Genomic DNA, 24742 nt, shown 5'->3' on the forward strand with positions numbered 1-24742 from the left:
AAACTAAAAAAATCCATAAAATAATAAAACATAGGTTAATTATCTGTAACAACTGACTGAAGCAGGACTTTCAAAACATGACATAAAATGCTTAAGTCATAAGAAAAAGACTGAAAAAATTGACTACATACAATTTAAAACACCTGTATGGCAAAATACATAATCAAGTTTAATAATAATTTGGGAAAATATCTGCAACATAAATGATAGACTGCTAGTTCTCTAAGATGCAAAAGTTATTCAAATCACTGAGAAAAATACTGGCAGACAAAATAAGCAGACAAAAGACTGGAAACGCAAATGATGGAGGGAAAAAAGGGCGGAAAAACACATAAAGTACTAAACTCCCTCCCAAATTAAAAAAAAAATTAAGATACCATATTATTTTGCTTAAAATGAAATATGACATACTGTTGGTCAGAAAGTGGGGAAATAAGCATTTTTCTCACAGGTGTTTGTAAAAAAGTTAATTATAATCATTTGTCAAAATATGTCAAAATTTTAAATTCACATACCATTTTAAACAGCAATTTCAATTTCAAATTTATCCTACCCATATAGCAACAGAAACATAAAACAATGTATATAAGATGTTTACTCTAGCACTGTTAGCCAGAACCCTAAAATATAAACAACCTGAATGTCCATCAAGGGGCCTGATTAAATATTTTGTATTATCATTATACTAGAAATATTATGCAGCCACTGACAAGAATGAACCACTTCTATGTATACTGTTTATGTACTATTAAGTGAAAAAAGGAAGTTCTAAAACAGTATGCATAGTATGCCCTATTTAAAAAAAATATGCTTACATTCCATACCTGAACTCTATGTAAGCGTGTGTGAACATTGAGGAAGGAAAGAAGGAATAAAGGAAGGAAGTATAGAAGTTTATTGATCCATAGCAAAGACCATTGAGGGAGATGGGAAAGTAAACCAGTAATTAAAGGGAGGTAATGCCCTGAGTGTTGAAGAAGCATAGAGAAGGACAGCCAACTCAGCCTGGAGGTGATAAAATAAAGCTGAACAGAAGAGGTGATTCCTGAGCTCAGTTTTGATGGAATATATAAGTAAAGCAGAGAAGGCAGGCACAGCTTGTAAAATATAAGCATAAATGTTACACTTCCATTCCCCTTGTCTACCCTAGTTCAGGCTGTGGCTACATTAGGGTTTGACTACTGGGGTAGGAGTAGGAGGAGAGGGAAGCCCTTTAAAGCTGTAACCCTGCTTCTAATCTGTGCTTATTTCATTGTACATATTAGTTCCATATTAATATTTACAAAATACTGTTTTGAAAATGGCATTCTCTTTCTCAGAAGACTTTTACATTCAAATGTTATGTTGTATTATATCAAGTACCATATGTAATTATCATATAGTTGTCTGAATTACAGTTGTATGTTATTTTGCATGAGTACGGACTGTACTAAGATCCATCTTCTCTGCTCTAAAACAGAGATTTCTATGTGTAATAAAATGTATTAGAATTTTCCCAAATATGCTCAGTTTTGATGGGTTTATTCATTAATTTTCTAAAGGCATGAGAAGGTTTTAGTGCCAAATATTATATTAATTGAAAAACTTGAACTTAGTTTCTCTATCAGAATGGTAAACTGATCTTGGAGCTCCTAACTAGAAGCATGCTTACCATCTACTGTCTGTGTGACCTGCTCAAAGAGTAGATATTTCATGTCTACCAGAATAATTTTCTCTGCTTTAAACTGCTTTTATCACTTGATGTTTTTGAAGAAAGGTTCCTCACTATGAAGATCCCTATAAGTGTATTTCCTTCATTTATATTTTAAGATATTTTGTCACTTTGATTAAATAAGTAACCAAAGAATGTTACTGGCCGGGCGCGGTGGCTCAAGCCTGTAATCCCAGCACTTTGGGAGGCCGAGGCGGGTGGATCACGAGGTCAAGAGATCGAGACCATCCTGGTCAACATGGTGAAACCCCGTCTCTACTAAAAATACAAAAAATTAGCTGGGCATGGTGGTGCGTGCCTGTAATCCCAGCTACTAGGGAGGCTGAGGCAGGAGAATTGCCTGAACCCAGAAGGCGGAGGTTGCGGTGAGCCGAGATTGCGCCATTGCACTCCAGCCTGGGTAACATGAGTGAAACTCCGTCTCAAAAAAAAAAAAAAAAAAAAAATTTCGGGATACTTCTCATTGTAACTATTAGCTCAACATTGCCATAAGACCTGCCTGGGAAGACTTGCCAAATTTAAAAAGATGCTCAGTCTTTCCTAGGATAAGTCTGCATAGGTAAAATGCTGTATTTCATAAAATGCATGCTTTATGAGAACGCCCCGGAGATTTGCCCGTAACTTTGCTCTCCATTTTTAACCTCAATAAAATCACTTATCAAGCCCTTATCAAATCTATGTACTCTACCCTGATGAAAATTTTATTCTATTATTGGTTACTATAATAAACTAACCACAGCCTTTCAGTCTCATTATCAAATAGGCCTTTGCTGCTTGATGCTTGCCAGAAAGCTCCTGAACAGGACCATACCAGGAATGCTGAACTACTGGTACTTCAGAAAACAGACTCTTGGGTACAAGTTTCTGACCTAACATTGCTTAGATGATCAAGGAACTTATCAATGAACTGAGTCAGAATTTCTTTAAGACTTTTTTAGTCCATCAGCTGACAAACATCATGAAAGCTAACCACTTGACCCAAGGTCAAGAATAAGAATTACGAGGAATGAATAAACTGAATTAAATGAGATTTAATTGTGGTTGTTTGGAATATGATTGGTATTATCTTTAATGTTCAAAATTTAATGAATAGATGAGGAATCCCTTTTTTTTCTTAAGCTGTATCTAATTCTCAATTTATGCTTTTATATACTTAAAATGATATTCGATCTTAAATCTTCTCAGAATTCAGAAGCAAATTGTTTTAAGTATTTTCACTTTTCAGGACAATATTGTAATTTTCATGGGTTCAATAGGAACCTTTTTAGCAAAATGTAACTGGACAAATCAATTGTGCAACCAAGGCCATACCTGAAGTGTCTTATTTAATTTCCATGTAATCAGTAATGACAAACCCACTACTAAGAAATACATGTGGAACCAATATTTACATACTACTGCCAAGAAACTGTCCTGTTATCTAACTTACAGGGTCCCTGTGTCATAAGTGGTAAAGTCACTTCCTAGCAACCAGGGACCCTGACATATTTGGAGACTCTCAAAAAGAAAAAAAATTCGCCCCAATTTATAGGTAGTACAGGTGAAATTTGGTAGAGACTGTACTGGGCTGAGTTTCCTGACGTTGGGCTAAAAGAACAAACAACAAAATTTTTAAAAATCATCAATCCAAGATTCCTTATGAAAACTTACAGACAGAAATAAATTCTGTAACCTTAGTAGTTGTTTGATCACGTAAGGCTCTAGGTTTTCAGCGCAAACACAAGTTCGTTGCTTAATTAACACTCTTGTTGCACCTACATATTTGGACCAACCCTAATGAGTCCAGATTTTATTTTGATCAAGAACATATTCTGAAAATAAAAGAAACTCATTCAAAACTTGCAAATAAGGCAAAAATACTGGTACACCTTTAAAATATCTATCTAGAGACTGTCTAAGGGAATATACTTAGTTCATCTCATTATTCTCTATTAATAAAGTCATAGACTTAAGTTGCTTCTTAACCTAACTAGATTTTTGTCCAGTAAAGATGCAAACAAGGAAGTATCATCGAAGAGAATGGCTTGAGTAGCTGGAGAATTATCTGTTTCACAGGTCTTCCTGTTCCCCACTTATGTGCTAGAAATGTACAAAATCTTCTCCAACTAATGCCAAGCTACACTCTAATGGAGCTCTAAGTTTTCCTGTTTCAAAGCCCAGAATGTAGTTTAAATAACCTCTTCCTATTTTAAACAGGCTAAAATAAACAGCATCCTTATTTGGGCTAACAAAACTTGCTATTCAGAAGGGTGGAAAAAAATGTGATCAACCTAAAAGAATGCCTTGTCAAATATTTGTCTTTTATGATGAATAACTTCACTGACAGAGGAATGACACATATCTCCATAACAATTTCCAGGAAGACAAGATACAAGCATGTACGTACGTACACACACACACACCCCCCATTATGTACTAAAAGTATGTATCAAAGAGTAGTAGAATCAAATCTACAGAATATCAATGTGCTTTATAGTGGAATATCATTTAATAGCAAACATTTTAAAGTTTGATAGGGGTAAATGAAAATAAGCACAATGAAATATATCTGACAATGTTCTAATAAAAATAGCACTGTATATACTAACATACATTACTATTTGACCTTTACAATATGTATAGTAGGTATCTCCCTATTGACAAATGAAGAAATAATCTCAGACCTTGTTAACAGAACAATTATCAAGTTGATAAGTAGAGCAAGGACTCAAACCCATGTCTGTGTGTACCTGGCCAGAAATGGCACAGTGGCTCATACCTATAATCCCAGCACTTTAAGAGGCCAAGGTAGGAAGATTGCTTGAAGCCAGGAGTTTGAGAACAGCCTGGGCAATATAGCAAGACCTCATCTCTACAAAATAATAATAATAAAAAATTAAAAAAGAAATTAGCTGGGCTACTCAGGAGGGTGAGGTAGGAGAATTGCTTGTGCTCAGGGGCACAAGGCAGCAATGAGCTGTGATGGTGCCACTGCACTCCAGCTCGGGTGACAGAGCAAGAGCCTATCTTAAAAACAGTAATAATATTTCATTTCTGAATGTGTGTGTCTTAATGCACATATATATGTACAAGTATGGAAAAGAAAGTCTGGAAGAATATACCAAACTAAAAACAGTGGTAATCTCAGGAACAAAAGGGTGGAGAAAGCCTTTCCATTTCTGTATACTTCAATACTTTTATAATTTAAATGTGGGTAAAGAAAATGTTAGAAACTTTAGAGTTAGAGGTGGGTTCAAACACTATGTGATTTGGGGCAAGTCATGTAACCTCCCTTGGACTCCTTATAAATTGAAACAATGTATCCAAATTAGAAGAGATAACAAATACAACACTCCCAGCAAGGTGCTCCCTCTAATCCCCTATGTAAAAGCAGGCAATTCAAATAAAGAACCAATGATGAGAAATGTGATAGGCGTGTAGAGAAGGAAACCGATTAGAGTAGTTATGGAAAATTTAAAGAAGCTGGGACTTGAACTGAGCTTTAAAAAAGGTAGAGTATTAATAACACAAAGTCTGAGGAAAAGGCTTGCCAAAATAAATGAAATAATCAGAGTAAATACACAGGAAGGAGAATGAAATGTACAAACATGTGGCCCAGTGCCTAACACAAAGTACATGCTCAATAAATATCTGTTAAATTGAATGAAAAGAGGTACAGATTAGGAAATAGAAAAAAATAAGGCTGCTTAGGTAGGGTAGGGCCATATTCTAGAGATCTGACAAACCAAAAGAGAGATTAGATTTCATACAGTTGCCAATGCAAGGATTCTAGAGCTGGAGTTACCTGGCAAAGCCACGTTTTAGGAATATATAGTCTGGCAGCAGTAAGCCAGATTGACATGATATAGATTAACCAGTTATAATGAATAATTAAGGCATATAGACACATGTTATATATAACATACATCACACAGATAACAATATCTCATTACAGTCTGCAAATTTGATGGGCAACTGAACAAAGGTGGCAGCTAATTAGAGGGAAAAATGATTAAAATATTGATATAACACCAAACTGCCCTAGTAATTATAGTTAGCATTTACAGTTAAAATACACACATAAACAAATTTTGAACTACTTCTCCATAATAGAGTAAGAGTCAATTTCCCACATGCAAACTTACCTGATCCTCTTGAAACAAAACACCTTTCTGAGCATTTATTCGCTTAAACAGATCCCCTCCCTCACAGTAATCCATCACTATGTAGAGAGAGCCATTTTCTACAAAATATAAACATTACAGTCCACTTTTAAAAACATACATCAGAAGCATGACTAAATTAAAGGTACTTTAAGGCTTACTAAAAAGCAGCTGCTAAACAGAAAACAGGACCACACTCAAAGAAATAGGGCACAAAGTCAAGGTATACCAGTAACACAGATTGTTTAATGACTTGGGTTAACAGAAAACTCCATCATTAATGATTTCTACTAAAAATACACCATCTTATTGAATAGCACTGTTTACATTGACCTAAACATCTCTGAAATATAAACAAAATGCAGATAAATATACTTGATTTCATTCAGTAAATACAATTCCTTAAATGTCACATATAAAGTCATGTTTTTTCGTCAATACATCATATCAGAGATGGGTTTAGTTTTCCAACTGGCCATTAATTCTCAGCTTTGTTTTATCCACTTCAGTCAATTATTTATTAAACAAATACAATAATAAACGTTGTGATAAACTCTAAGGATTCAGCAGTGTATATGACATAATAGGACACAGTTTCCACCCTCTGGGACCTTTCTTTGATTTATGCTCTTTTTAAAAAACTGTATATGATTGGTGAACAAACATGGAGATGGGCACTATCCCATCCACCTTTATGTCTTGGTTCACATAAAGGGAGAAAGGGACTTCTATGCCACTTCTTATGGATAAAAAGGACTAGAAGAACACTTCTTTTTTTAATTGAGGCTTTTTTTTTTTTTTTTTTTAAGAAAAAGGGTCTCACTATTTTGCCCATGCTGACCTTGAGCCCCTGGGCTCAGGTGAACCTCTCGCCTCAGCCTCCCCAACAGCTGACACTACAGGCCCATGCTACTGTATCCAGCTTAGAAGAACACTTATTCTTTTCATCCTTTACTTCTCAGGTAAGGAAGAGTGGCCAATAAAACTTTTAACACTTTCTGAATCACCACATAGTACTGAGACTATCACAACTCAAAGAACGGTTTTCCTAGTTCTCACTTATTTTACCATTTGTGCTATGGTCTTAATTACATAGCATTTTTTATTTTTCTTTTGAGACAGGGTCCAGGCTAGAGTGCAATGGCACGATCATGGCTCACTGTAGCCTCAAACTCCCGGGCTCAAGCAATTCTCCCACCTTAGCCTCTCAAGCAGCTGGAATCACAGGCATGCATCACCACATCTGGCCGATTTTTAAATTTTTTTGTAGAGATGGGGTCTCCCTATGTTTCCCAGGCTGTTCTCAAAATCTTGGGCTCAAGAGATTCTCTGACCTCAGCCTCCCAAAGCTGTTGAAATTAACAGTTGTAAGCCACCTTGCCCACCCTCCAGGAATATTTATTTCTTATACTTTGTATTGACATTCTTGTCACTCATAGTGCACATATCTTCTTTTGATCTACTGCTTGTAATGTGCCATTGGGATAAGAAGCTATGATAAGCTCATTAAGAATCTCTATGACTTTTTATGATTGACCTGGAAAGATCATCCAAATATACATGTGAGAAATTATAATGTGAAAAAAACTCCTGAAATCTGTATAATTCACTATTTATAAAATAAGTATAGATGTTATAATGTATGTAGCATAACAAAAAGCAAAAAATTACATAGAGTATGCTATCATTTTTTTTTTTTTTTTGAGACGGAGTTTCACTCTTGTTACCCAGGCTGGAGTGCAATGGCACGATCTCGGCTCACCGCAACCTCCGCCTCCTGGGTTCAGGCAATTCTCCTGCCTCAGCCTCCTGAGTAGCTGGGATTACAGGCACACACCACCATGCCCAGCTAATTTTTTGTATTTTTAGTAGAGACGGGGTTTCACCATGTTGACCAGGATGGTCTCGATCTCTTGACCTCGTGATCCACCCGCCTCGGCCTCCCAAAGTGCTGGGATTACAGGCGTGAGCCACCGCGCCCGGCTGGAGTATGCTATCATTTGTTTGTCATGAGCATGTATTCTTTTAAAACTCAGAGAAATAATAAAGCCTTATTTTTAATATACGTCACCCCTTTTGAATCATACAGATATTTCTATGTGAAGCCGCCAATATAAATCCAAAACATCTGCTGGAACATTTGCTCAAAACCTTTTAACTTGAAATATTAAAATTTTGTTAACAACAACAAAAAAAGAAACTAAAAAATGGATGCCAGGAGAAAGATAAAGGAAAAATCAAGGTCCTCAAAAGGAAGAATTGGTTAACATTGTACTGTTTCACATGACATATAAATCTTCATTTCACTACCAGAATAAAAAAAAATAGAGCACCTTATGACATAATATATTCACTGAATCACCTTTTTATAAAAGTACAACATACTTTTATTAAAGATACTGAGTTCATCTGGGAATATACTTTAGCTCTAATTCAGACTCTGAAACTGGTATGTGATATGTCCCTGAGTCATTTCACTTATCTTCTGCTTTCCATCTAGATTATCTTTCTGTTATTCAGTTTATAGAAATTTATAATAATGATGAAAATATTTGGGTAGGACTTCAATAAGCCACTTTGACTTGCCTTTAGAGAAGCTTTGTCTTATCTTAATACCTGCATTTATTAAATATAATGCACATAGTTCCAAAACAGCATAATAGCCATAATACTTTAAGAACTTAAGAAAACTGTCCATATACCTCAATATTATAACAGTGAAGTATACAGGAGCATACTGAGTAGGATACTTTCTAAAGGTCAGAACATTTTCTTGGTGGTAGCAGTGGCAGCACTTGCCGGAAGTTCAGTTTTAAAATATGTAAATTACTGTTCTTGCTCTGTCCAAATTCTTGCACTTCACTTACTACATTGCTTCTTTTAAAGCAATCACAGTAACAGCCAGTATTAAATTATACAGCTAAGGCACAAGAATCATTTGAACGTGGGAGGCAGAGGTTGCGGTAAGCTGAGATCATGTGCCTGCACTCCAGCCTGGGCCACAAAGCAAGACTCTGCCTCAAAACAAAACAAAACAAAACAAAACAAACAAAAATATGCAGACACAATATATCAGTACTGCCCTTGAATCAGTCTGATATTCATATGCATATATTTTTAAGCAAAAATGATATCTTTTTTCCTAAGAATGCATTCACAAAAAGATTAATGTCTTAGGATTTTTTAACAACTCTCTCACAAAATTTATCTGACCTTCAAATGATTCTCTATATTGGACAATATTTGGGTGCTTCATATTTGCCAATACTGCAACTTCTCTCCTTGATTCTTCTCTTTCTTTACTGGACATCTTAAATGGGAGGAAAAAGAAAATAGCAAATTAAACTATTAATAAACCACCTAAAATTCCATCAATGCAGGAGTAGTTAAAACATACTGGTATTAACACAGTTCAATCAACAAAACATAGCAAGAAGTTAAAAGAATGAGTTGAGGCCGGGCGCGGTGGCTCAAGCCTGTAATCCCAGCACTTTGGGAGGCCGAGGCAGGTGGATCACGAGGTCAAGAGATCGAGACCATCCTGGTCAACATGGTGAAACCCCGTCTCTACTAAAAATACAAAAAATCAGCTGGGCATGGTGGCACATGCCTGTAATCCCAGCTACTCAGGAGGCTGAGGCAGGAGAATTGCCTGAACCCAGGAGGCGGAGGTTGCGGTGAGCCGAGATCGCGCCATTGCACTCCAGCCTGGGCAACAAGAGCGAAACTCCGTCTCAAAAAAAAAAAAAAAAAAAAAAAGAATGAGTTGAATCTGTAAGTAGAAACATTTTAAGATGTCTAAACTAAATTAAGCTACAGAACAGCAAGTATATATTTCTAAATACATAAGCATAAGCACATATCATAGAAAAAATCTAAAAGAACATATATAGAGTATTCTGATATTAGCGGGAATAAAGCAGTCTTTTGGTTTGGTTTATAGATTACCTTTTCTTTTTTTTAAAAAGAAAATCTCTAACAATGAGCTCTATTGTAATCAAACTATTACTCATGAAACCAAACTAAAAATATACTTACTCTTGAGATGTTAATTTCCTTGATAACATACTGTCTGCCATCTTCTGTAGATTTAACAAGAATGGCTTTTCCAAATGAACCTTCTCCAATCTTCTGTAGTCTAACATACTTCTCCATGACTCTTTTTCTAAGGCATCTTTACAGATACGCTAGACATTTAGAAAACTAACAAAAAAGATAAAGCATTTACAACATGAGAGATAAAACATTATAACAATTTTAATGCTTAATTCAAATTCTAATTCTTTAGTGATTTGCTAACATTTAATAAAGGGATATTTAATACATTTACTAAAAGTTATACTTTCTATGCTTTACTACTAGAACCTAATTATACCTAAAAAGAGAGAAAAAAAGGCGATATTTCAATTTTGTAAGAATACTTTGGAAAGCCAAATACTGCATATATTTAACATGTATAGAGAGAAAGGCAAACTCTTCTTACCTGAATTAATTAGTAGCATTACTTTATTTTCTCCAAAGAGAAAGAAACCCAAATATACTACTTCCTGAAGTTATTTATCTAATCCCCTCTTATTCAACATTCATTTAAAATGTTTGCTATTATAGAACAATTTCAGATAGTTTTTGTACATATATTTTAATGTGCTTATTGTAAGCATTTCCTTTGGATAATTTCTGAATTCAACAAATATGCCCATGTGACAGTATGGCTTTCAAACAAATATCTTCAACAGAAATGTCTATTAATATATATTTAACCAGTAGTGCTTGCTACTAGATAACCTTATTGACACTGGTTATTATTATTTTTTATATTCAGGGAGATGTTTACTGTAATGTTATTTATAAAAACAAAATACTGTTTTTTATTAAAATCTTCAAGAAGCAATAAAGGGTAGTAAAGAACACTGAAACTTTAGAGTCAGAAAGCTTAGGTTTAAATCTTAGCTTTATCACTTATTTGTTATGTAACCTTAGCCAAGTTACTTATCTTTATGTGCTCAGTTTGGTCGTATGCAAAATGCGAATAACCATAGTACACATTTATGGAACTGCTGGAAGAATTAGTTAACGTAAGTAATGTACTAAAAACAGTGCTTGGCACATATGAGCACTGTGTCACTATTTGTTATTGTTGTTACTCCTTACGTCTAATGGAGAAAATGGTGTTTCATTTTTAATGTCTTTTGCTTACCACTGAATTTGAAAAATTCTTCCACATTTATTGAACTTTCTTTTTTTGAGATGGAGTATCACTCTGCCACCCAGGCTGGAGTACAGTGGTGCGATCTCGGCTCACTGCAACCTCCTCCTCCCACATTCTAGCAATTCTCCTGCCTCAGCCTCCCAAGTGGCTAGGATTACAGGTGTTCACCACCATGCCCAGCTAATTTTTATATTTTTAGTAGAGACAGGGTTTTGTCATGTTGGCCAGGCTGGTCTTGAACTCCTGAACTCAAGTAATCTGCCTGCCTCAGCCTCCCAAAACACTGGGATTACAGGTGTGAGACACCATGCCCTTTCTTCTCTTTTTAAATACTCATCCATGTTCTTTATTCATTTTCTATTGGGTTAGTCTTTAATTTGTAAAAACTCCTTATGTAATGAAGCCCTTATCTGTCATAAATAATTTTTCCCCTATAACCTGTTTGCCTGTATTTAAACATAAAGGTTTATTTTGATATAAACAAGTTCATGAATTTTTCTTTATATTTCCACTTTTAGTATCATACTTAAACCCTTATCATACCAAGAAAATTACTAGTTTAGCAATAGTAATTTCAAAAAAGTGGTCATTTCAGAACCCAGAATACAATAAGCTAGGTAGTGAAAGTTGAAAAAAGTGAAAGAGAGGAGTCATAAGAGCAATAATGTGTACCACCTACTGGCTATATCACCCTTATTGTAGACATCCATGAATTTACTATGCTAATCTAAAACTGATAAACATTTAATTCACCTAGCTTTCTCTGTTTTATTTCCATTCACAGAAGGCAGGCTTCCAGTGGATGATTCCTTTCTAGGAGAAAATAAGCTTGTTGGGAAACACTTTTTAAATTTCTGTGGCAGTTTACCACAAATAAATCCATGTTCTCATCTCATCCATCTCATGCTAAATTTATTTTTAACTTTATTTTGCCTCTAAAAAATGATACAATCTCCTTAGATGACAAACTTCATGTTCTGGGCCTGGAAGAGCAAACTACAGGCCAGAACTCAGCCTGTGGTAACAATGATGAGATAATTATGCTGCATGAAATTCTGTGAGAAAGAGCCTTTTTCTACCTTAGAAAACAAGAATACTTTTGGCAATTTTAAAAGAAACAAGAAATAAACCATTATTACAGCATTTTAGCGTCAGTGAGTTAAAGATGAAAAGTTGTTCCAAATATATTTAAGTCCAAGTTGTGTTAACTGGTACAACATAACAGCTATCTGGGCAACGGCCACAATGTAATGATTTCTCCAGAACATGAATGTTTCTTACATTACTATGCTACTTAGGGGAAAAAACACAAGATAAACTCATCTTAGCAATCTAAATTTCATAGATTAAATAATGGCCATATAATGAGATTATTTCACAACCATCCTTCTTCTGTGACTTTTTGCCAAGAGAGAGAAAACAAAATCAGTTAATTTGGCCATTCCTTAATAAGAATTTAGTTGCCAAGTCCTTTCTAGGGACCACACTAACAAGATGGAAGCTCCAGAAGTCCCTAGTGTTGCATTCTCCTGCCAACATTACTGAGCACGATGGCTCTAACCCTATAAAGCAGAAGAGAATCTACTGATCCTGTGAGTGAAGAAAGATGATTCTAATTGCCATCAAATACATCAAACGCAAACACTTTCCTGAACAACAAAAGACTTAGGGTAGATGACTTTCAGGAAAACAGACAAGCTCTCCTTTTTTGTAAAGTCAGTTGTACATTAGAGGAAGTAAAAGAGAAAACATGAAACAATAGATCTTACAATACATTTAACTGAGCTACTTTTTCCTAGTTGAGAGACTTCTCAACTGAATTATAATTCTATAAAATGTTTCAAACCAAATGAAATAGAAGACAAATTATACCACAAGCCTCCACATACAAAATCATAACTTATAACTGAAGGAACATACAAATCCTGTTGACTTCTGTATTGTAATAAACTCAAATTAATGTTTGCCTTTTCTAGCATTCAGTTTCCAATATCAAATGAAGATCACAATACCAACTTTACTCACTCTACAGTGTTCTTAAGGTCTCTAATAATTACACCAATTCAATCTCTATAATACATATCTGATCTTGAAGATAGGCAAAAAGGAAAAACTCAGAGACTTTTTTGATATTTGAGCTTTCCAAAGTTATGTCATATAATAAAGCAATGAATTCAGAATCAAGAGACAAGATTACAAGCTACATAATCAAAAGCTAACCATTTGCCTTCTGTGGACTTCAGTTTCTTTATTTAGAAACACAAAAGATTTAAACTTAATGCTGTTTTATGGACCCTACCAACTCTACTAGTCTATGACTCAGGGAGAAGAAAATTTAAAAGTCAGAAAATAAGAAACAGTAACACTGTTTAGAATTATACTCTTAGCCACAAAGAGTAAGAATGATGGTGAAAGCCATTCCATCAAAAAATTAAAAGAAGTCATGATACTAATTTCTTTAGCTTAATTCTTTAAAAAGTAAAAATAAATGAACTGCAATCTACAGTTAAGCATACTAGATTGACTATCCATCTTTACCTCTACTACTTCTCCAAACCTAACTCACATGACTTTAAAGGGATTACAGAAAGAGAAGAACAGAAGAGAAGGCCACAGCAATACAGTTCTGGAAGCTGGCAAACCCAAAAGGACACGCAGCAACCGACTTAGGAGACTAGAGAAAAGCTGTATTAAGCCAGCAGTGGGAAATAAGTCAGAAACAAGTCAATTCCCACCATAAACTAGCTCAGTAATTGGAAGTACTGGGGCATCCAAGAGTGAGGATAATATTAGTACTCAAACAGGATTGGTTAAAAGCCTGTGAAAGAAGCATCAGACACTCAGTTTGCCTCCTCCACCTCTCCCAGTCAGATAACGACTCCTCTCCCATCTAGAAAGGCCACAGGTATCTCTAGATTGGGTAAACTAGAGACAACTAAGAATGGAAATACCATCTATGATCTAGGAGACTGAGTGAAAATCTGCATAATAAAAGTGAGACTCTCTTTCAACCATGATGGTGCCCTTAGTATCAGTCCACCCCACCTTCAGAAACAATTTAAAACCTGTATAAAATATGTAAAGAAACAGCAATGCATTGACGGGTGATAATCATTGAAAGGGGGGAACATACTAGTGGGTTCTACATTCAGCCCAGCGTCTTCCCTGAAGAGAGTTTCCAAACTGTGCTACAGACCAATAGAGCTCAAGTATAAAGCAGCAGTCTTGCTGAAAAGAGAAAGTGGTCAGAGTTCAGTGCTACCAAAATCCTGGAGAAGAGGAAAAAGAATAGAAGGAGTCTAAAAATCTACAATAAACTCTGCTCCTGTTAGCCTATTCCTATGCTGTGCATACATGGAGGAGGCCTAAAACAGACTGGTCCTGACAAAGCTTAAAAGCAACCATGGAAAGAATAAAAGGTATTCATTGATGCTTCATCAGACTGCCAAAGCAAAACAATTTTCACAAGATACATGTTTCAGAGGCTCCAAGACTTTTCATTCACAATGTCTAGTATCCCATCAAAAAATAATGATGCACATTTAAAAAAAACAAAACAAAACCCAGAAACAGACTGAAATGACTCAAATACGAAGTTACCAATAGTGGACTTTAAAGTAATCATGATTAATTAATATGTCTAAGAAAATAGGATAAAAAGATGGATAAAACATTTTTTTTAAAAGATGGACAATTTCAAAGAATTAAAATTTATTTTTTAAAAAATTAAGTGGACATTCTAAAACTAAAATATAAAATATCTGAAATTAAGAATTCATTCATGGATTCATAGCAGACAGGACACACCAGAAGGCCAGGATCAGTAACCTACAAAATGGACCAATACAAAATATTCAAAAAACTTAAAGAAAAATATTTAAAAAAACAACACACACCACGGGGGAAATAAAAAGAAAGGAATGTATAGGAAGACTCAATATCATAACGATGGTCATTCCTAATCTCTACATTTAACGCTGTCCTAATAAAAACATAAGCTTTGGGGCTGGAGGTGATTAGACAGGCTGATTTTAAAGTTAATCAAAGAAAAAAAAAAAAAAAGATGATTAACAGCCAGAGAAATACTGAAAAAGAAGAGCAATGAAGAAAAATTTGCTCTGCTTAATATCAAAACACATTACAAAGCTACAATAATTATGAAATAGGCAAATCACAAGAAGTCCAGAAATCAAAAAACTTTTAAAACTTGGTTAATAATTATGGTGACGTTTCAAATCAGTAGGAAAAATGATTTTGAAATATAGTTCAAAACCAATAGTTAGACAACTAGGTAGGCACGTGGAAAAAAACATTATTTCCTCATTTTACACCAACCTAAATTCTAGATGCTAAAATACTGAAATGTAAGAAATAAAAGGATAATAGTAACAAAACATGGGAGAATGATTTCTATCTTGGAGTGGGTAGCTTAAGCGATTAATATGACTAGACCAATATTTTAGCTCATATTACCAAGATCTCATTTTTCTAACAAATAAAAAGCTCCTACATATTTATAAGATCAAAAAATAAAACAATCGAACAGAAAGTGGATAAAGGATATGACGTAACACGTTAACACCGAGAATGAATACAAATTATATTAAAATGTGACACGATACCCAATCTCTTGTAAAAAGATATATAATTTTGGCTGGGCATGGTGGCTCACACCTGTAATCCCAACACTTTGGGAGGTTGAGGGAGGCAGATTACTTGAGGTCAGGAGTTTGAGGTCAGGCTGGCCAACAGGGTAAGACCCCCGTCTTTACTAAAAATACAAAAAATTAGCTGGGTGTGGTGGTGCAGGCCTGTAATCCCAGCTACTTGGGAGGCTGAGGCAGGAGAATCATTTGAACCTGGGAGGCGGAGGTTGCAGTGAGCCGAGATGGCGCCACTGCACTCCAGCCTGGGCGAAACAAAAAAAGCCCCCCCCAGGGAAAAAAAAAAAAAAAAAAAAAAAAAAAATTTAAAGTACAAGGGGTAAGTTTTACGTTATGTATATTTGACCACAATTTTTTTTTTTTAGAACAAGAGACAGCACGTTTCATCAATCAGAATAGCAAAATTCACAGTTTATTACCATACTGTTTTGTGGGGAATAGAAGAAAACAATATAATGGGAGTATAAATTGGTATAAACACTAAGGAAAACAATTTGGCCATATCTACCAAAATTATAAGGGTACAGAAACTTTAATCCAGTGATTCAACTTCTAGGAATTTACCCTATAAATATTTCCAAATGTAGGAAAATAAAGTACATACAAAGTTATTCTCTGCAACACTGTTTCTAAAAGGGCAAAATGTTAACAATCCACATACAGTCAACACAGCAACTTTTATGCTGATATTTTTCAATACAGTGTTAGATTTTTAGGAATCAGAATAAATATGGCATGCTATCATTTGTTTAGTAAAAGAAAATACTTATGTATATATTTATACTTACATTTACTCATATATGTGTATACACATATTTACATATATACACACACACCCCTGGCTAGTATACCTATAGAGAGATACACAATAAACTAGCAATATTGCCTACACAGAAGGCAACTGAGTAGTTGAAAATATTTTTCAATCTTTCGTACTTTCTGAATTTTGAACCATACAAACGTATTATCCATTCAAAACAATAATGTTAAATATGAAAAACAATAATATCTGATAGAAATAGTCAGAATATTGGCTAAATCAATTTCTCCAATTAATATCCTTCAGCAATTCCCCATTTCCAAACCCCTCACTTTTGACAAAGTTTTTCTAAGGCATCACCCTTCTTTTCAAGTATGTGAACTACGCTCCAGAAAAATGTACCTCAGCCTCTAGTCAAATTAGACATCTTTCCTCACATTTTACTAAGAATTTCTTTCTTCCTTTTTTTTTTTTTTTTTTTTTTTTTTGGGGACGGAGTCCTGTTCCGTCGCCAAGTCTGGAGTACCGTGGCACTATTTCGGCTCACGGCACCCTCTGCCTCCTGGGTTCAAGCAATTCTCCAGCCTCAGCCTCCCAAGTAGCTGGGATTACAGGCACGTGCCACCACGCCCGGCTCATTTTTTGTATTGATTGATTAAGAGTCTCACTCTGTCACCCAGGCTGGAGTGCAGTGGCATGATCTCAGCTCACTGCAACCTCTGCCTCCCAGGTTGAAGCGATTCTCCTGCCTCAGCCTCCCGAGTAGCTGGGACTACAGGCTTGTGCCACCACGCCCAGCTATTTTTTTTGTTTTAGTAAAGACGAGGTTCACGATGTTAGGGAGGATGGTCTCAATCTCCTGACCTCGTGATCCACCCTCCTCGGCCTCCCAAAGTGCTGAATTACAGGTGTGAGACACCACGCCCAGCTAATTTTTTTGTATTTTTTGTTAGAAACAGGTTTCACCTGGTTGGCCAGGCTTGTCTCGAACTCCTGACCTCAAGTGATCTGCCCAGCTTGGCCCCGAAAAGTGCTGGAATTACAGGCATAAGCCACAGTGCCCAGCCACTAAGAATTTCTTTAAAGCCACAAATAAGCAATTTTTAGCATAATACAGTTTTGTGAACCACATATAAAAATAGAGTATATTAATAAAAAACTCAACTTCGATTAATCTGGAACACATGCTGTTAAGCATTAAGCTCTCATCAGGCGTTTCCGATATTCTACAGAGAGGCTGTCTTGAAGGGAAGCATTGGTAAAGAAACGGCAGCAGATTTCAAGAAGTCTTTTGGAACTGCCTGCAGCTACAATCTATGCATACAGTTCTCCCTAAGCAATAAATGCCATTTTGAATTGTGAGAGAGGTCGATGTATCTTTTCAGGGAAAAAAGTTCTTTATTCCCTTTATTTGAAAAAGCAGAAAGCAAAAATGGAATTTCTGTTAAGACTTTTTTCAAAATATTTGTTCTTCTCTGTAAGTCTATTCAGAAAGTATTCAACAGATTTTGAGGTGGAAACTACCAACAGGTAAATAAAGAATTTATATTTGTTAAAAAGTGTCATGTTCATGACTTAGATTAGCAGGCAAAAGATCAGATAGAGCAAAATTTACGTGGAAATACGATGTCAATGTATTATTCACACGACCTCAAAAGAACTCTTCTGGTCGAGTTCCACAGTCTTTATTAAATTCCTGACAGTGACTTTTACTGTGAAAAAACCTGTCTTTCCTCAAACTAGGCTCCTTACATTGCACCTAGAACAATGGCAATTTTAAGTGAAACAAGTCTGTAGAACCTCTAATATCAGAAAAATCTAAACTAGAAACAAGGAGCTATTTATCCCCAAATTTGGCTCCCCTCCATCAGCTCTACAATACTGCTGCATCATAAGAAAGGTTATTATTAACTTAGATTGGATGCTATTTTTAGTCGTTCATAAACATTTCTAATGAAACTTACCGAGGAAAGAAAACGTATTTCTGTTTTTAAAGCAGATCTTAAAGAACAAAAAATGGGACTGCATAAAAAGTAATGATAAACTTAAAGTGGAAGAACTATTAATACCTTACATACGGAAACTGTGTCAAATCATGGAAACTGAAATTCGAAGATTACAGGGTAACCAGCTAACTACTAATCACATTAGCTTCCTAATTAAAATTTATCTGTAATTTAAGATTGGAGACAATATAAGCAATCTAAATGCTTGCTTATCCATACTAAGATTCCCATTATTTTAATCTCACTACCGCTCTAGTTTTTAAAAACACTGCAGTGTCCAAGAATTGCTTTGTAATACACAGTTTCTGAAATAATTAACATTTAATAAGATTAAGGTATTTTCCCTGCAAACACTTAAGGTGGCGATTACCTGTGCAATGTCAATATAAGCATGTATACGCACATCTATCTCATTTCCAGGATGATTTTTTCCATTTTGCATGTCCTTGCTTCCCCCAAGTGGCACTCACCTCAGTGACACAGGACGTTAGTAGGGATAACGGTGATGACTAATAAGCATCAGTCTAGGTGTGGCAGTCTTCCTATGGGGCTTAATACAGCAGAGGTACCATCCTGAAAGAGAAACCAAGTCTTTCTAACCAGCAGCAGCTCACAGTCCAGACTGAAAGGGGGCACTGAGACTCTCCACACCTGACACTCGTCTTCAGCTGACACCACGAGTTTGACTCCGTCCTGCCTCGAGCCACGCCCGTAGGACAGGTCGACACCACCCCGACGAAACAAACAAACTGGTTTCCGAGCCCCTTGGAAACGGCGGGGTGCAGCTGGGGGAATGCCTCCGTCACCGCCTCTCCAACTTCACAGAGGTTGTTGCTAGTGGCCACCGCGGGGTGGGGACAGGCGGCACTCGGGACTGGGAAGCTACCTGGCTGCCACGTGCTCCTGCCTCGCAACAGCGGCTCTGGAGTCCGAGTTATGGGGACAACCGCTCGAGACGCCAGGGTAAGGACTCCGCAAGCGGGCGTCCCAAAGCAAACGCAGACGAAGGGGGAGCGGCCGGCGCGTCACCGGCGCTAGAGTGTGACGTCAGCGCGCGGAAGGCGGCACGCTGCGGAAGCGGCTGGAAAGGAGCCCGGCGGCAAGGCTAGAACTGTGCGTCAGGAGGGGTGCGAAAGGACGGGCGGGGCGGGTTCTGCAGGCGGGAAGAAAGAAAAGAGACATCAGGGATGAAAAAGATGGAGAGGAGTGTAAAGCTGTTAAGAGTCATGCAGAGATAAGGGAAAGAAATCACTGGTTGAAGCCAATTTGGAATATAAAGCATATAAAATTTTCCCACGCCTACTAAAAAAAGGGACTTTTTTTTTTTTTTTTTTACTTGAAAGCGCACTTAGGAATTACTACTTACCACATTTTAAAAAGTAATTTCGCTTTAAAAAGCAAGCTTTTCCCTATTATATTTTGGATGGTTAAAACAAAGAATGTTTAAGTCTTGAAAATTTTTTTTAAACTGTAATGTGGTTTTCTATACCTTTACATCGAATAAAGGTACAGACGGCTATACACCGCCAAACCCTTCAATATACAGACACGTAGTTTATAGTATGTATAAATAAGATGTATAAACTACGTGTCTGTACATTGAAGGGTTTGGCGGTGTATAGCAGTCTAAGTACCTTTTTTCACTGCGGGACTGGCGAAGGTAAGAAGAGATTTCCCCTAAAACTATAATAACGGATATCATCTGGTGTCACCCTGAGCGGCCAACCTTATTCCTGCCAGGGACATTGAAAGGTTTTGGCAGCTTTGCCAGAAGACGGCGCTGCAAGTCACCCAAGCTGAAAAGCTGGAGAAAATTTGCCTTGTTTCATCTCCTCTTCAATCTCTATACAGCTACAAAAGGCTGATTTTCCTCATTCTTTCCACTTCTAGACTACTCTCTTGTGGGCCCTCCCACCCCCGGTCAGTCGGTAGGAAATTTGGTGTCTGAATGCACAATTGTAGTTCTACCCAAATCCTTTTGTACATCAAAGTGAAGTGTTGCCAACCGCTAATCAAAGCAAATTCTTTTTGCTGCTTACAGGAAGAATGGCTAGTCAGCTAACCTCCTTAGAGAATTCTTTAGGCTCATGTCATAAACTATTGGTGGGACTATAAAATGCTACAGTCTTTCTAGAAGGCATGATAGCAGTATGCGTATCTTCTGACTCAGCAATTTAACTTCTAGGACAAGTGGGCAATGATTTATATACAAGAATAACCATTATTGTTTATAACCAGAAAAACTAGAAATAATACAAATGTTTAACAGGGAATTGATTAAATTATAATATATCCAAACGACAAAATAATCTAAAGCCATTTAAAACAGTAATCAGGATCTATTTTTATTGACATAGACAGATACCATTGATATAACAATCATATAACTTACTTATATGCCATTGATATATAAAGCAGGTTACCTAAGATGATTACTTGATGATTTCCCTTTCTGGTTTACATAACCCTGTACAATTAATTTTTTTTTATTTTTAAACAAGAATACTTTGGGGCTTCTTTTTCTTTAAATATTTTATTGAACTTTTCTTTCAAGCAAAAAAGTTTTTGCTTCTTGCAACAAGCAAATAACACAAGTGCACAAAGATAGAGCCCACCTCCTCCTTCCCAGAGCTCCCTTCTGTGCTGTCCTCCACAAAACCAATGTTAACAGTTCCATGAATATCATCTACATTTTTCACTAAGTTCCTAAAAATGTAAAAACCTAAGTTCCTTAGGTTTTTTTGTTTCTGAGACGGGATCTCATTCTGTTTCCCAGGCTGGAGTGTAGTAGCGCAATCTTAGCTCCCTGCAACCTCTGCCTTCTAGCTCAAGTGAGTCTCCCACTTCAGCTTCCTGAGTAGCTGAGACTACAGGTGAGTGCCACCACACCTGGCTAATTTTTTTTTCTTTTTTGGTAGAGACAGGGCTTTGCCATGTTGCCCAGGCTTTTTGTGTGTGTTTTTTTTGTAGAGACAGGTTTTACCACATTGCCCAGGCTGGTTTCGAACTCCTGAGCTCAAGTGATCCACCTGCTTTGGCCTCCCAAAGTGCTGGGATTACCGGCATGGGCCACTGTGCCTGGCTGGGATTATAGTATACACATTATTTTGCAACTTACATTTTTAAATTTAATAGTATAACATGAACATCTATGTGGATATCAACTAATTCTTGTGAATGATATTGATATTTCATGATATGGCTAGACCAAAATCTACTCCATTCAGTAGACATATTATTTCCAATGGTATAATTATTTCTGTGGGATCGATTTCTAAAAGTAGGTTTGCTGGGTCAAAATGTATGCATAGTTTTCTCACTTTAATACTCCTATGTTTTGGTTATGAAAAGTTCTTAACTCCTTATTAATAGTGGTAGTATAGTAAATGGGAGGGGACTAGCAGTATGCCTGAGTTATTCTACCAGAGACTTTTCAGAAATATATTCTGCCATGCATTCACAATGAATTAAGCACTATATGTTAGATGATGGGGACAAACATATTCAAGGAATGGATATTGTTATCCCTTTTTTCTAGAAAGCAGGCAGCAAGCTGAAACAAAATAGAATAACAAATAGAGAATAACACATTAGAGCAAATGGCTGGTATAGAACTACACTGAAATATTTTCCTTTTGTAAAATTAATATGTAAATGATTTTATTAAAAGATCATGTATTTGTGAAGGTGTGTCTGATTATACTGATCTACAATCTTTTGTGATTAGAGAAGGACCTAAAATATTAAATATGAAGAAAAGCATTCTCTAAAATCCAGATCTCTTGCAGACATGTAATATTCAAATCCATGAGAGAAAAAAAAGTCAATGTCTTGGCATTTAGTACTCCACCTTGCTACATTCTAGGAAATTTTTAGTATTTAAGCCACATTCCTGACAGTCTACTCTAGCCTTAGTTGGTTTGAACTCACCATTAACTCTGTGTAGCTATGAATTAAACTGTAGCAGCCTAATGAATTTCTGGATTTTAATCTGGTAGGCCCAGTTCCATATGCAAAGTTAAAACATCTAGTTTGCTCCTGAGTTTCTGGCTTTCTGAATTGGGTCACCTGCCAGGATTCACAGATGAGTCAACCATCTGAAGAGAATGATCATAACCTGTTTCTAGGATGAATAAAACAAAACACTGTGCCCAGCCTGAGAAACAAGTCACTTCACGAGTCTGTTTTCAGATATGATTGGCTGAAAAAGCTTTGAGTGTATCAAGTCCTACTGAGGGAGTTTTGTAGGAAACAATCACACTAAACTGGAAGATTGTTTGCCATGTCGTCAGAGGTCTCAAATTGGAATCAGAAGTGCAAAGCTATTTTGGATAACTTTATGCTATCTTTGGGGAAAAGACAAAGGAGAAGAAAAGGATACTCTGACTTACTTCTATGATGCCAGTAGGATCAGGAGGAAATTCTAGACTAGAACCACATTACTATTTTCCTGATAGCACATTAGAATCTCTTCCATTCTCTCTGAAACATAAGATCAAAGTTCTTTTTCTGAAACAACTCATAAATACATGAAGTAGAGCTATAAAATCTTGTTTGATTTTTCTGTGGAACTTTTAAAATATGTTTTTGAGGCACAGTCTCGCCCTATCATCCAGGCCGGAGTGCAGTGGCGCCATCTCGGCTCACTACAACCTCCGCCTCCTGGGTTCAAGCGATTCTCTTGTCTCAGCCTCAAGAGTAGCTGGGACTACAGGCACCTGCCACCACACCCAGCTAATTTTTGTATTTTTAGTAGAGACAGGGCTTCACCATGTTGGCCAGGCTGTTCTTGAACTCCTGGCCTTGCGATCCACCCACTTTGGCCTCTCAAAGTGCTGGGATTACAGGCGTCAGCCACTGCGCCTGGCCTAAAATGTATTTTTTTTAAAGTTGTTATGGGAAGTAATCCTATTTCTGGGTTTTTTTACTTCAAGGAAAGTTCACAGTAACTTGACTGATCCAGGGAGCAAGATAGAAGAAACTGAGATATGATTCCCAGTGCTCTTTACTTTGCCATTTCTATAAAATAGTATCATACAACCTGCCACTCCCAGAGGGATAGAATTGCTGGCAGAGGGAAAGGTTTGCGCTACCTCAATTTGTTTCTCTTGTTCATATCTGCCAGGAACCTACGATCCTACACCTAGTTGTAATTGGCAAACGCTTACACTGTGAGTCAATCTTTTTTTCCTTTTCCCTTTCCTTGAGGCCCCAATAGTTTTCTTGGTTGGTTGGTGAGGGAAGTGTAAAGCTAATTTGAATACTGGTTGCATATTTGTTATTATTAACTTAAGCTCCAACCGGTCCTAGCCAGAAAAATCTGACTACAGTAGAAGAAACTGACCCTTTTCACATAACTTATTTTGCTATGTCTCCAAATACTTCCTGTATACTGGGGGCTTTTAAAAAATGCCTAGAGACTTGTGGTTGAAAGAGGAATTTAAGCACCCTATGGTAGGCAAGATAACACCCCTCACTGCTGCCCCAATCCCTGGAACAAGTGAATATATTAGATTACGTGGCAAGGGGGAATTATATATGGTATGAGAAACATTCAGCCTTCCATTGCTGGCTTTGAAGATGGAGGAAGGGGGCAATGAGCCAAGGAGGTCAAGTGACCTCTAGAAGCTGCAAAAGGCATGAAAGTGGATTCTCCCCTAGAGCCTGTAAAAGAAAACAGCCCTGCCAACACCTTGATTTTTAACCAGTGAAACCTATGGCAGTCAGACTTTCACCCTACAGAACTCTAAGATCAAAATGTGTACTGTTTCAAGCCAGTAAATTTGTGGGAATGTGTTACAATAGCACTTGGATACTAATACAAACTCCTCTTAAGGTTCCAGGAGCAGGTATTTACAGTATAGTGATCAGGTGGGCTGTTGAATTATTTTCAAATGGGAGAAAAGCCCACAGTTGAGTCTGTAAACCGCCTTACTGGGAATTATCTCGGCCCTAAGAAGTTCCTTCTTAATCTTAACTCCCACTAAAATAAAGGATCTGGTAAGAACGCCGATCAATCAGGATCCTTTCTGTAGTATTTACCGTGATGGAATGAGATCAGGCTGAAAGTACTCACATTAGGGCACTTAAAATGCACCGAAGATCTGGCTGTGGTGCTTCCACTGTTGTTTCCTCCCACCAGTCTGTTGAAGAGGAAGTTCAACGTCACCAGATTGTCTGACACAAACACCAGAGGGATTGCAGAGAAAGTTTTTTATATTTTTTTTTTTTTTTTTTGAGACGGAGTTTC

General features: G+C 36.7%; 1 protein-coding gene across 9 annotated transcripts in view; it reads right to left on the reverse strand.

The window, feature by feature from the left end:
- The window catches only part of NEK1 (NIMA related kinase 1), a 202056-nt gene extending 182513 nt beyond the window's left edge, over positions 1-19543 (reverse strand). For 6 of the 9 annotated variants that reach the window (XR_004275287.1, XR_004275286.1, XM_032298641.1 and 3 more), the window contains exons 1-4: positions 18963-19542; positions 9892-10056; positions 9067-9163; positions 5836-5933 (exon numbers count right to left, since the gene is read on the reverse strand). Coding sequence is in view for 7 of the 9 variants with exons in the window: in XM_032298641.1 (XP_032154532.1) it covers positions 5836-5933; positions 9067-9163; positions 9892-10008 (312 nt within the window). In the remaining 2 variants the exon portion in view is untranslated. Of the gene's footprint in view, positions 1-5835; positions 5934-9066; positions 9164-9891; positions 10057-18962 lie in introns of all 9 variants that reach the window. The other 3 variants (XM_032298644.1, XM_032298640.1, XM_032298645.1) reach the window with 2 other exon arrangements.
- Positions 19544-24742: the final 5199 nt, after the last annotated feature.

This window comes from Sapajus apella, unplaced genomic scaffold (genome assembly GCF_009761245.1).
Source record: "Sapajus apella isolate SASKATOON/1434 unplaced genomic scaffold, GSC_monkey_1.0 scaffold39, whole genome shotgun sequence".
Lineage (NCBI taxonomy): Eukaryota > Metazoa > Chordata > Mammalia > Primates > Cebidae > Sapajus > Sapajus apella.